This window comes from Strongylocentrotus purpuratus, unplaced genomic scaffold, assembly GCF_000002235.5.
Source record: "Strongylocentrotus purpuratus isolate Spur 01 unplaced genomic scaffold, Spur_5.0 spur5_scaffold_4, whole genome shotgun sequence".
Taxonomy (NCBI): Eukaryota; Metazoa; Echinodermata; class Echinoidea; order Camarodonta; family Strongylocentrotidae; genus Strongylocentrotus; species Strongylocentrotus purpuratus.
In genome coordinates this window covers 561,587-576,380 of record NW_022145610.1, presented here as the reverse complement: position 1 = coordinate 576,380, position 14,794 = coordinate 561,587, and the positions used below count along the sequence as shown (strand labels likewise).

Here is a 14,794-nt window from a genome sequence, read left to right as displayed (position 1 = left end):
AATGGTGAGAGCAAACAGTTGCATGAATGGCCTGATATAGTTAGTCCAACTTAAAGTCAATCTTAGTCTTGATTAAACACCCCCCCCCCCCCTGGATATTCCTTATTTTTACATAAGCCCTCCTTTTGTAACGACACAAAAATTATACTGATATAACAAAATTATAATGATGGAAATGTTCTTATTTCTTCTACAGACTTTTACCAGGATGTGGGTTGGCTGTGAACTTCTAACTAGAGGAGGAGAGACAACTTTTCTTATGCTATTTATTGGAAATATAATGCACAAACAATAGTGGCTAATACATTCCCAGGAAAATTTTGTAAATTTGTAATGATATATTATTTGATGAATATTGTGCCCTCTGTGTACCTACATGTATGTGTATTTTATTGTATTTGGCATATATTACTTTTTAACTCTGTTTTACTACGGACAGGGTATAAAGCAAAAATATGATTATTGGGAATACCACAAAAATATGAAAATCATGATCTATGTTTGGAACTATAGATATATATATATATATATATATATATATATATATATATATATAATCTCTGTATTAATTTGACTCTATTTTTTTTCTCTAGACATCTTCTTTATATACTAAAAGGAAATAATTTCTAGACATAAATTAACAGTTTTAAACCATTGACATTTTAATATGTAGTGCTAAATGATTTTATTTCTCATATAATTAAAATGACTTGTATGCTCTTATGGCTCTATCTTCTTCTTTCTCATGTCTTTCAAAATAAATTATAGGTGTTGGGTTTTTTAGCATAGGATTTAACCTCATAGTCATGTTCGCTTTATAATGAAAACATTTACCAGTATTATGTATTGTCCAAGTGTTCTTAACAGACTTAAAAAACAAGAAGCATTTTTAAATGTGAAATATATCCTTAAATTTATGACATGTGTATTTTACTGTATCACACATATCATTAGTGCTACACATTATCACCTAACATTTGATTATTGAAATCACTTTTTAAAAAGTGATGTCAGAGTACCATTTAATTGTGTGATGATTGCCATGATCTGCATGATTCTATCAATAATTGAATATCTCTAATCATTCTTTGGTCATCCATTCAACCTGATGACTTTAATTTTGTGATACATGTATGTGTAACTCATCTGACCAATTTTTACATTTTTCATACTTTTATAGCAAATTGTATTATAACGTGTTGACAATAAACAAAGATTAATTAATATTTTATATCAAGTTTATGCAGTTGTATTGTTTACTTTACAAGTGTGGTCACATGTGGTCAGAGGGAGAAAGGGGGAAAGAGAGAGGAGAGAAAAAGTTTTAGAGTTATATCGCAATCTTTCCCTATGCCAAGACTAAAAATGTAAATGCAAGCAACAAATTATAGTTCATTTTTAATGCCATGTTTATTTATTCAAAGTAACATACCAAAGATGTCATAATACCACATGTTTATGTTTTAGTTTATATTGGTTAAGCATGTCATCATTTTTGGATGATTCTACATGTACATTTAAATCATTCTTTGGTACAAATTAAAACCAGTAAATCATTACAAAAATATACTTATTTGACAATGTAATACACCTGAGTATGAATATACATTAAAATTGAAGTTTTATTAAAAATTTGAAGTATTTACAGATATGAATTAAAATTGCATAATTTGAACATTACCTTAAAGTTAAAAGGTTATAAATTTCAGAAATTTTAAAATAATCTTGTCTTTTTACTATGAAACTTCAAGTTATCCTTGAAATAAAATAATTGCAAGATTTTTTTTAGTCTACACAAAGTTTATACAAAACACTATGACGGTGTATTTGATAATGTTGTATGTGTATACATTTGGATTGTCTCTTGAAAACATGAATACAAAACAAACAAATTTGGAAGATAGCAGGAGATGTATTAAACGATGGATACACGATATCTATCTAAGTATTTAAAACAGAAGAGATCGATACCAAAAGGTCTAATCTAATCATAGAGTTTTAAAAAATGAATAATGAATAAGCTTTGTAAAAACCAAACTACCACACTATAAACTAGCTTCTTACATTTTGTGTTCCCACAAAAATATTTTCATAATTTCTATTAATTGTAACATCTACGATTCCTTAGATGCCATAAATATCTCTTTCAAATTTGTTCTCTTTTACAATTTTTCTTTATACATTATCAATGAAAGACATGAAATCTAAAGTACTGTCAAATCTCCTTTCCAATCTCCTAAGCTAAAAACAATGATAATATCCATATCAAAAAAAATTTGGAGTGGACTATTAGGCTATTATTATTATTATTATTATTATCAAACCACTCACACATACAAGATTTGAACGAGATATAAAATTACACATGATGATCCGACACTGATGGAACAACCAGGTCAATAATGAGAATTTAGTCATATTAAGATTAATCCACATACACCCTTGCTTTAGTACATTCACAAATTTCACAAGTCACAAAACAAGAGGAGTGTTCTTTCTCTACGGCAATGAACAGATTGCCATCACAGTGATATCATGTTTCACTTATTATTTACCAAATGTAGGAAGATTCTTGGTCTCCGATTGGTAAAAAAACGCAAGCATGTAATTGCTATGAATGCAGGGTAGTATGGATTGCATTGAAAGAAACGTGGAATCGATCAGAAAAGGTTGATCATCTAGCATATAAGTATTCGTGTGTACTGCAAGGTTCTGGAATCATCAAAATGATAAGAAATTTGCCCAGTCTTCATAAAGTTACAAGCACTGTACACAGAAAGATGTACATGGGACTACGTGCGCGACACATGCATATCATCTATTTTGTCCCAATAGATAAACTAATTTACCAAATATATCAATTATTAGGCAGTTTCCCGGCATAGTCAAAACATATTCTTTCACATGATTGGTAATAAGAGCTACCATTTCATTTTTTGAGAGGGGACGTTTCCAAAACTGGTGTATACCTTTAACGATGGATACGTGTAGTCAGACATACACAATGGTCTCAGACAGGTAAATTTCCTTCTACTAGATTAAACATTTAAAAGGCATGTTAAGTTTAAATATGTCTGTTTGAGAATTAACACAAATTAAAAACAAATAAATAATTGACGGCTTAAAAAAATGTAGCAAAATACAAGAACCAAAGTGATATACAAATACTACAGGTATATATCGTGGCATTAAAGTCTCGTAAATAACTTCAATCTCTTGAAAGCCATCAATATTTTCTGATATGATAAGAATATATGTTCTAATCTTAAATTTTGATGCACAAGTATCCTTTTCATTTTTGTTAATTGTATGATGCAATGATATTGTACTATCATGATTAGGAGCCAGAGCATATAACACTGAGTTCCTATAGGACATATATTTATTTAGAATTTCAGATGGTCATATCTCAGCCAATACTTAACATATTCAATTGGTTTTTTGACATTTGTACATTATTTTTGATGCTCTTTCGGAAAATGAAGAAAAAATTGAGAAATTCTGAATTTGTATGACGTCACAGCTTCTGTACTCTATTCTTTACCTCTCGATGTAAGCTCCTAATAATAATAATAATAATAAGCTCCTAATTTCTCCTGACATACAAACTTCGATGTACATTGTCTGATTTTTTTCCTTGGGGTAACCTTTTTAGTTCACTGTAGTTTAGTTCTTTAAAACTAAGCGTTATGGCCTCCATAACTTATCTTTACAAAATCATTATTAAAACAAATTATGAATCTATATATTGAGAAAGGAGAAGCTCCCAAAGATGACCTTGTTGTGAAAAGTGATGAAGTTGGTGTGAGTATGCTTGACCTTTAATAGTGTGCAATACAAATACAGAAGATATGGCTTCAATCAAAGCTATAGGGACCAAAGACAGAATTAAAGATAGACAAGCATTCACCTTTTTGACTCACATTCATTTATTTATGAAAAATACAAAATAAAATAAATTAGAAAATCATAACTTGATTCTAAGGTTACCTTAGATAGAAAAATGAAGATTTACTGTACATGAGTTTTATAGAGAAAACATTAAATATGAAGAAATAGGTTCAATTTCGATTAAGAGGCAAACATCTACATAATAATTGAATGATTAAATAGGAATGTCTCCATCTTTGGCTCTCTGTCGTTATTTTGTCCCCTCACACTCTTTCTCTTTTTACTGGCGTTGATGTCGGGTTTAATATACAGAATGTTAAAGGTAAAGACCAGTTATGGTCATGCGATTGCATTGTGAAAGAAATGTTGTGGAATCGATCAGAAAAGGTTGATCATCTAACATCTAGCATCTGCAAGGTTCTGGAATCATCAAAATGATAAGAAATTTGGCCCATTCTTCGTAAAGTTACAAGCACTATACACAGAAAGATGTATATGGGACTACCCTTTATCTCTCACAGACCATGAGAGAAACAAATTTACCAAATATATGAATTAGTAGGCGGTTTCCCTGCAAATTTTTTATCATCATGTATTAGTCAAAACATATTCTTTCACATGATTGGTAATGAGAGCTTCTATTTCATTTTTTGAAATTGGGTCGTTTCCAATACTGGTCTTTACCTTTAAAACATCTTTATTTCAAATGTTAGCTAAATACTACATGATTTTATTGCATAATATAATTGTATACAGATCAAAGATGATTTCCATCAAAACATCTCAAAACCAATAAAAGTAGAGAGCAACAGATATGAGAACCACAAAAATCATCCAGCTATTAAAGAAGCTGCTACTTGTATCCTGTAACTTCCTGGTTTGCAGAGGTTTATTGATCCTATCCCAGATGTTAACAATAGCATCACGAGCACCCCTCCATTGACCCGGTCCGACCAGACGATACTGATAGGGTGTATATGGACCACAAACACACTTCACAGCTAGGATAGGATCGGAGAGTAACATCTTCCAGAAATCTGGCTTTGCCCCAAACTCTATAGCAACATCATCCATGTACTTAACAAAATCTACTTGGATGGTATGCCGTTGAGAGGAGACGTAACGCTTGGCCATGGCTTCTTGTTTGCTGATCAGGTTAGCTTTCATTTGATCTGCTGTAGGTAGCTTTGTAAGACCTTGGAACACTCTTGTAGCCCATCTAGCTTGGAGCTCTGATATAGGATTAATGGCACCTAAAGGTTGGATGTACCCTAAGAAAGCAATGGTTGGATGTGGAAGGTTTGTTGGGAAGACATACTTGTAGAGTGGTAGCTGGTTCTGCTCTACTTTAATCACTGAATCTTCAAGAAAGGGGAATTGAAAGACATACCCCGTCCCAAGAATGACAACATCTAGATCCTCGGTGGTTCCATCTTGGAACACGACACCAGTTGATGTGAAGTGCTTCACGTCTGGTTTGATAATAATTGATCCATTCATGATGCAGTTCGGCAGAAAATCATTGACTGTTGGATGTTGTGCCATTGGTGAGTGGTTAGGTTGGATACCGAGAAACTTGTGATCGACTCGTTTTCTACAGGAAGAAAAATAGTGTTTTGTGAGTAAAATAACATTCTTGTATGCAATAACATTAAAAAGAAATATAATTTAAATAAAAGCACAAACCACATAAATATATATATAGAGATGACAAAGATGAGTTAAAATTTAGTATTTAAAACATTCACTTAGACATACAAAGTGGGGGAGGGTAGGAGAGGGGAGTCAGTTTGGCCCTCTCTCTCATGAATACCTTACTACTTATCTAAGCCTTTCAGTTACTGCATTAACAAGTTTTTTTCATATTGTTTTAATGCTAAACATTTAAAAGATCTCATCTTTTACAAATCAAGATATCTTGTGGTCTATACTTCTCAGTCTTCACCTACCAATTGACTTTGACAGGTTTGAAATAGACTCGTGATGGTGGCATTCAAGTTGGTCCCCAGACATTATACATGTGTTTGATCGAGACCTGTCTGTAAAACCACAATTACATCTTTTACATTGACCTCTCACTAGAACTAGAACATGTCCACCCTTTTATCATACATAATAAAGACATAAAGTTTAGTTTAGTTTATAAGATGATGAAGGGGATCCTAATCAAATGATTGGTTGAGAGCGTACACGTGACCAGGCATTTATTTCACCTAACACGTAATTTTACCAATAACCGGTCATTAGTAAAATCATGTTATAAACTTCATTTTATGAAACAAATAATAAATCATCTCATAAAACAAATAATACACATCATTTTGTTCAGGCATTAGTAAAATTACCCACAATCGGTACCTTCGAAACAGTCCAATCACCCTCGGCCTCGCCTTGGGTGTGTTCCAAGGGTACATTGTGTGGGTAATTCTTACTAATGTCCTCACTGTTGTGTATAAGTTTTAGTGTTACGCAGTCACCATTGTGACATTACTTTATATCAACAGTAGGTTGATAACATACTGCACATTTTGTTTGGCTATATTAGTATTAGGGTTGGATTTCCCTTTAATGTGTACGACATGACAAGAATCATAAGTGTTTCATGTGATCTATCTAAAAGGGGAAGTCCACCCTGATATCAAGTTGGTTTTAATAGAAGCAGTGAATTCTTGAAGTTGCGATAAATCAAACACAAATTGGGATACTAAGTGAAGTATCTTGCGAGCTCCTCTCCAATTTGCTCTGTAGGGTCCTACAGAAAATATCAAAACCTGTTGTTTTTTAAATTTATTGATAATGGATTAGATTTGTTTAGTACAGGTTTGTATAAATAACAAATATTTGCAATAATTATATATATATATATATATAGGGTGAATGTGTGATTGAAAACTTTCCTCAGGGAAAATATAAATAATTGCAGTTTCTTATTACAGTGCAAATGGGAAAACAGGTTTTTCTACAATACTTATTCGTACATTTTGAAGGATATATGCAAGGGACTGAGCGAGAAGATTTTTTCATTTGTATTAGTCTAAATGCTGCACTATTGGGCCCTCCAGAGCCTAAAAGCGTGTTGCAGTCTTTAGTCAGTATTTGCTATACTTTTTCGTTTGTATTTTTCATATTTTCCAGGAGTGGGATGACCCCCCCCCCCCCCCCCCCCCCCCGAAAAGAAAAATTGAGGGCCTCTGGTGTATCTGGATCCCACCTTTAATATTATCACTGGCAGAAAATCAAAACAAAACAAAAGTTGTAGAGAATGTATGCCATGTGATCAGTCTAACCAGCGCCCGGCCATGTGATCAGTTTATCCTCCGCATAATTATGTTTCATTTTCTCTTTTATTTCCACGTGATCCAATCTGGAAAAAAGAGATACTTGAAAGTTCCAGACACCTTTCGGTATAATTCATATTGGCTGTAATTTTATGTAAATAAATACTTAACTAGTAACGTCCTTTTCTGTACAATCGCATGATGAAAAATGATATAGGATTGAATAGATCAATCTGATCACGTTGGCCCCTAGCTGCAAGCTGATTGGAGGAAAGTGCTGAAGAAGCAATGTGATGTTAAGAGCACATCGGGAATCTGATTGGACAAGAGTTTTAGCGTTTTTACGCAGTCATCATTGTGACGTCTCTTTATATTGACAGTAGGTTGATAAGGTTGATACGATAACGCAATCGTACTAATTTCTTACGATTGAGGTTAAAAATCAAACTTTGTTTCCTGATTAAATAACGGAATAATATTCAGGTATCGTTAAATGGCAATCCAACCTTTTTTTTTTCTTTTTTTTTTCTTCTTCTTTCTTCTTCTTTTTTCTTTCTTCATTTTTCTTCTTCTTTTTTCTTCTTCTTTGGGTGGTACATGCACAACATTACTTATTATAGGCTCTGTATAAGCTTGGCTTGTTAGAACTCTTGTGAGTAATGTGCCGCGGGATTCCATATCCTCAAACTGCTGGCGAACAGAGCAACAAGACCAAGCTCTGTAATTATTAGGATCTCTGTCCAAAAGTGCCGTGCTTGCGCCATCGAACTGGATCGACCAAATCAATTGATTCATAATAGTTTCATACTATTAATTAAATGTAATGTTAACTGTTATAGTATAATTGTTTTAAATGGGGGCACACTACAAGAGTCCTATTTCGCACCCCAGGGCAACGTGTCTGACATGGCCGGTTGTAACAACTACTCCAAAGATCAAGATACATTAATCTTGATCTAAGGAGACACGAACGAACGAACTGTTGTGTATTATTTGTATATTAATACTTACTGCAAAGCACCCTTCATTCCTATTTCTTTAATGGAGTCTGGAAGAAAATCGTACATTCTGCGAATAGCAAAGATATCCACAGGCATTCCTCCATCTGCCAAACGATGGATGATCCATGTTCCCCGCCTTGTACTCAGGTAGACCTAATCAAAGCAAGAACAAACAGATATTTGAAATAAAATTTGCTTTAGGAAATAATACATGAAAAACAAATTCTCTTGAAGTGACCTCACAAAGTCTTATAGCTTAGAATTTAACCCATCCTGTTACCCTAGAAACAACTTACTTGGCATGATGACCTACAATCTGCAGTTTCAAACTCATGTCATGAGTTGTTTCTCATGACCTCAACTACCCATGAGTGGGAGGCCCTGACCTTTAACCTTTGATCTTATGACCTGGGATGCACACCTACTGAGCTCCACAGCAGTATCACAGCCAGTAGTACCTAACTCCAATTATAATGATGCATTTCTTTTTATGACTTTATGGTTTACTCAATTCATTAATAAGGACTTGACCTTTAACATCTGACCTTGGACTGACCTGGGATGCACCCCTGCTGAGCTCCACAGCAGCATCACAGCCAGAGTTGCCCACTCCAATGATCATGATGCGTTTATTCTCAAATCCTTTAGACGTCAAGTAATCATGCGTATGTAGGATTTGACCTTTGAACTCTTTCAGTCCTAAAAGTGACAAGAAAGAAACAAAACAGACAGAGAGGTATCACATACATGTGCCTACATGTACTATATTATTGGGGTCACACTGAGAGATAAAGAAACAACTGTGCTATGTAGCTTTGTACTATAGCATACTAACAGAATACCTACTGGCATTTATAACTGACTACACATACTGTATGCGGCTCTGTTAAAAGTTGCCTCAAACCTCTCTCTCTCTCTTCTTATGCTTTTGTTTTGTTTTGAAATTCAGTTATAATAATCTTCTACAACTGTGCTTGTACTCTACAATTTAACTCTGATGGAAACATGTTCTGGAGAATATGCCTTGCACAAAGACTTGAACATTTAACAGTCCCGGCATAACAACATAACAAAATGAGTATATATCTCTCATTGCACAGAATTGAATTCTCAAGCTTTTCAACTACATAATACAATTTTAGCCATAAAACATGACTTCATTCTTGAGAGGAAAATACCTCACCCTCACCTTTAAACTCTGGGATGTATGGTGTGCAGTGATGTCCTGTGCACACAAGAACGGCATCATAGATCTCAGTCACTGGCTTGCCAGTATCTTGACGAGTTGTTGTAACTTTCCATTTTCCGGTTTCCTTGTAGTCATCTGCAAAGACAGCCGAGTCCACTTTAGTGTGAAAGCGGATGTACTTCTGAAGATCAAAGCGGTCACAGAAGAGCTGGTAGTACTTCAATACAAGTTTGTTGTGCATGAAGTTTGGAAAGTCTTCTGGAATGGGGAAGTCACTGGAAATGAAGATAAAGAAAGAGCAGACACTTTACAAACTAGACTGAAACCTCATTTTGTGTCTTATTAGCAAGTTCAAAAAGAGCTCCTATAAACACAAAAAGTATTTTTTTCACTTTCCTGCTATATATTAATTTGCAACGAATTCCACCATGGTACGGGTATATATTAAAGCTTTGTTCAGACATGAAGGGGTAAACCATGGTAGGTTTTTTTAATGATCCGCTTTAAAATTCTGTATTCTGTATGCCTTCCACCACATTTTGACGAAGTTAATACCCCGAAAGTGGAGGCACATGGACCCTTTTGATACCTTCCTCTACATTTCTGGCAAATTTAATGGCCTTAATGGCCTTGGCCTTAATTACCAAAGAGTTCTACTTGTACTTGGGGCCTCAATAAAGATTTGTATCTAGTTAATCAGTAATATCTTTCAAATTACCAAGGTTCAATTATGTGCAAACACACACCAAATATTGTTCAATTCTTTGCCATTCAGTTTAGTGCGCTTTCATTAAATTTGCTGCTTGAAAAAAATGGGTTTATAGATCAACTTGCTGGTAGATGGTATGAATAAATTGTATACATGCACATTGATACATGTATATCATTCCATAATTTATGAACTTTCAAACTAATATCTTTATATTGTTTATTCTACAACATTGATGGTTCATAGGAGCTTGGATGTATAATATTTAGAATACAGAAATTATTTAAAACTTTTAGTTGGGGCAAAAACCTTTGAGATAATTTGTAACGACAATGCCATGGATGTCACTTGAGAATGTAAGAAGCACCTCTTCCAATAATGTAAGAAGGCTGAACTCCAAACCTACCAATGACTATTATCATCTTTGATATCTTGTCGCATGTTGTGAGATTAACAGTTCAAAGGTCACAGTATATTGATGCCAAGAAATAACAATCTAATCTAAGACCTAGATTGACAGATATATGTATTGTGTACGTGTGTAGTCTAGTTTTTTGGTGTTTGAATTTGTACAGTGCTTTCTTTTAAGTGAATAATCCCCATGGAACACTACGATTTGATCACAGCCGAACAGACTTCATTGATATCATAAGACACTGTCACAAATGATGGTCTCACACTGCCCTGCATTGAGGCACCCTCATGAACACTATCATACCTTCCTCATGGTCTCTTAAGGTCTGTCCTCATCAGCCAGAGTTGGCTAAAAAGCCTGCTATTTTATGATCCGGGAAATTAGCCCGAAGTTATAAATCAAAACTCTAGCTCGAGAATTAGCTTGAGAAATTTGCTCAGTGTTCGCACATACATGTATAGTGCGAGTCTTTGGCTGGTGAAGACGGATCAGACAAATAGCAGGCTCTTTTACAAACTAGCCCAAGATATCTTGGGGAGATTTCCTGAGCAAATAGCCTGCTTTTTGCGTCTTTACCTGCCAAATACCCCGCTATTTCCCTGGATCAGAAATAATGGGTTATTTGGCCAACTCGGGCTGATGAAGACAGGCCTCCTATGGTATGCTAAATTGTGTGCCATGGCGTAAACCATTGTGTATTGACATGCATGGAGGCTTATATACCCAAACCATTATGATTAAAACAAATGAGAATTTGTCATGGTCAATGTTGGTAGCTTTTTTTGTGCTTTGGACAACTGTTAATCCCTATAAATTTTTTGCTACATTCACAAATTACTGTGATTGCATACATCCACTATGAATTTCATTTGTTTGAGTTTTGACTAAAAAATTTCACTCAGTGCTTTAGAACAATTTTGACTGACTTTGTTGACTGTATGTTTATCAAATTCAGGAACTAACAGCCTCTAAATACAAATATGTCAAACACTATGTATACTTCACTTCGTTTTCCTAATTTCCTTCATCATGAAATCTTTGCACTTATAATTTGGTTTTACTTCTGTTTCAATCAAATAGACACCATTTCAGGTGTCTCGTAATCGTTTGCAAAAACTTTGCACATAGGGCCTAGGTCTACATGTATGTATGACATACTCACCTAAAGCACATGACCTCTTTGCTGGTGTTGATAACCGTTGACTCAAAGACACACCCTTGATCCTCCCGCTCCTCGCGATAGTACCACAGTCCTCCGATGTTATCTGCTTTGTCAAAGCACACAGGTTCCAGACCTTCATCTAGACAGCATTTAATGGCAGCCAGTCCACTAGCTCCAGCACCGATGATTGCAACTTTTTTACCCATGGTGACTGATCAATGATCTGTTTGGGATATAGAGTTGAAATCTTGCCAATCATCTATTTTTTGTACTGCGATCGTTCATACTATGTTGTAGTGTGATCTTTCATGTTGTAGTATATTGTTGACACTACAACATAGTATGAACGATCACACTACAACATAATATGAATTATAAACCTCTCTAATTTAGTATGTTTAATTTAGTATAAATCTAGTCATCTGATTGGTCGAAATTGGAGTTGTGATTTTAGCCATGCCCGCCTAACGCTCAATAGTTAATGAGAAAGATGCACGTTGCCCCGGGTAAGGAGCTGCATAAATAAATTTTGCTGAAATCCCCATTGGTTAACGTGTAAATAGTTTCTTTGTGCGAGCGCGGATACCATACAGTGCAGTGTGTGTGCGATTCCCGAATGATCGTAAAATTTAGGCAGCATTCCAGCGTTGATTAATAGACAGTCTCACAAATTTTTGTTTTAACTAATCTTTACTCAAGAAAAGGATAAGGTAAGAATTCTTTGTAAAGTTGTTTGTGAATTTGGTATACGGCATATAAAAGATATATGGACTGCTTTAATATTTGAGACATAGCTGTTCCTATACTGGCTCTCGGGGACGTTACATCCTGCTATGGCCCCTCAGCGCGCCGCAGGGTCATAGCAGGATGTAACGTCCACCAGAGCCTAAGGAAACAGCCATGCCTCTCATAGCAGTCAATAAATCTATACTATCATACAACATAGTATAAATGATCACACTACAACATAACTTAGTGACTATGAACAATCCCACTACAACATACCGGTAGTATGAAGTATGAACTATAAAAGTCTATAATACTACAACATATTTAGTATGAATGATCCCACTACAACACAGTTTGAATGATCACACTATAACATACTGTGAACTATTATATTACATGGTTAACAAATATACCATGCACTACCATTTCACTAGTGGCTTGAAATAGTGCATGCCATATTTTTTTATATATTTTTCAAACCAACCTTCATTAAAAAAAATTAATAATACCAATAATGTATACTGTCACTGAAGTAGTGCAGAGTGCAGTGAGAGCAGCGACTGAGACCGGGCCGACACCGATATCACATTGATCTTGATCGATCGCATATCTATGACGTCGTCCATGGTATAGTGTATTTTTCTTATTGGTATCATCATAGCAAATGATGCAATGTTGACCAATCACTGAACAGGATTTCATTGTTGTCATATAAACTATCAAACTACATACGGTAGTGAGTATCATCTATTATGTCAGCCAAGTGATCTGCTTTGGTTCAAGTATCCATGAAGTTGAAAATTGATTCATGTTATTGTACATATATACTTCTATATATAAATAATTCATAAAATAGTGTGTGGCAAAAATAGTCAATTGGGCATTATCATGATCCAAGTCCTCAGGGACTTGGATCCAAGGACATTTTATACTCTGAAAAAATATAGCAAAATACATTTCACATTTCAACATGTCTTTAAATAGTCCCCTGACGGTTATAAAGACGAAATATTACTTCGTTTCATAATTTTAAAAAAATTATATTATTGCTTTAGTCAAGCCAAGTTATCTAGTAGGCATATTAAGAAAAACACTATAAAACTGTCTGTATATTCCTTGTGGTGCGAGTGTTAAATTTTCAAATTTCCCACACCACAAGGAATATATACTCCTCGTCCGAGGCTCGTGATCCGAGTCCACCTCTATGAGAAATTTGATGATCTTAACACATATACATCAGGGGGACTCGATCCGCAAGGAATATATACAGTTTTATACTAGTGTTTTGATTCATATTATTTATCATATTGAATGATAGAAAAGAGACTATAAAGAATACAGAATATTATGTTGTTAGAAATAGTGTCCTAGCCAGGTAATATGTGTGGGTGGAATTGAATAGATTTCTTTTGAAAACCTCCCAACCGTGGATCCTATAGAAAGATTGCTGAATTGTTAAACCAGTGACTCGGATCGGAGGATGACGATATAGCCGTCAATTGTGAGTTATTTCCAAACAAAATGAAAGAAACACATAAAAGCGCTAAAATCCGTCACAGCTGATATTGGGGATCTCGTATTACTCCCAACTACCACTCACCCCGTACGCACTAATTTAGGTGAAGTTATAAACCTCACGCACCAACACAACGCCTATACCGCGCATATAGCGCTTACGACTAGTGAGTATTACCCAGGTCAGTGGTATTACCCCCTGGTATTACACTATGTACTATACTTACCGGTATACTCTCATGCGAAGTCTCAAAGGAGCAAGATCGCCGGCAGAAAACAGCTTGAAAATTTCACTTGATAAAAGCGGTAGAGATCCAATTGTCATTAAATGGAAAAAAGGATCATTCTACAGTGCAGCGTAGCAAACAACAGTTATACCAGGGAGATGTGAGTTTATACCCTGGTTATAAAAACAACTGAAACAGCCCCACTTGTGTATACACGCACTCCTACGAAGCTGCGAAGTGAAGTAAGAATTCTAACTCGAAACAACCAAGTACACGGATGGTTCCGGAGCGGGGGCGGCGATCCCGGGACGATGGGGACGGGGACGGGGACGGGGACATAATATGTCTCCCCCGGAAAATTTGAAAAAGTGCCACAATAAAAGTGTATAGAAAGGAAAAGGGAAGAAAAAAAAGAGGGACAAAAAAAAGAATGGAGAAAAAAAAGAGGGGAAAAAAAGGAAGGAAAAAGAAAGGGAAAAAAAGAAGAAAAAAAAAAAGAAGGGAAAAAAAAGAAAGAAAAAAAAGAAGGAAAAAAAAAAGAAGGAAATAAAATGGGAAAGATATCAAAGGTATCAAAATATGCTCATCTGACCGTTATTAAATGCCTAAAAGCCCTTGACTTCGGGGCTCCACCCCCTCGACCCCACCAGGGGTCCTAAGGCGGGCCCCTGCATGCTT

General features: G+C 35.1%; 2 protein-coding genes across 2 annotated transcripts in view; one reads left to right on the top strand and one right to left on the bottom strand.

Annotated features, from left to right (window-relative positions):
- Window positions 1-1,146, top strand: part of ebr1 (egg bindin receptor 1) — a gene marked incomplete at its 5' end in the record, with an annotated part of 56,133 nt that extends 54,987 nt beyond the window's left edge. Inside the window, 2 exon segments of the mRNA NM_214665.1 lie at window positions 197-513; window positions 540-1,146.
- Window positions 1,147-4,534: 3,388 nt separating this feature from the next.
- Window positions 4,535-14,447, bottom strand: LOC580981 (dimethylaniline monooxygenase [N-oxide-forming] 5). The gene is made up of 6 exons (XM_781007.5): window positions 14,117-14,447; window positions 11,646-11,868; window positions 9,360-9,634; window positions 8,727-8,869; window positions 8,181-8,323; window positions 4,535-5,485 (listed from the first exon to the last, which is right to left on the bottom strand). Exons 2-6 carry the CDS (start codon window positions 11,849-11,851, stop codon window positions 4,675-4,677), a joined length of 1,578 nt encoding a protein of 525 aa, XP_786100.3. The 5' UTR covers window positions 11,852-11,868; window positions 14,117-14,447; the 3' UTR covers window positions 4,535-4,674.
- Window positions 14,448-14,794: the final 347 nt, after the last annotated feature.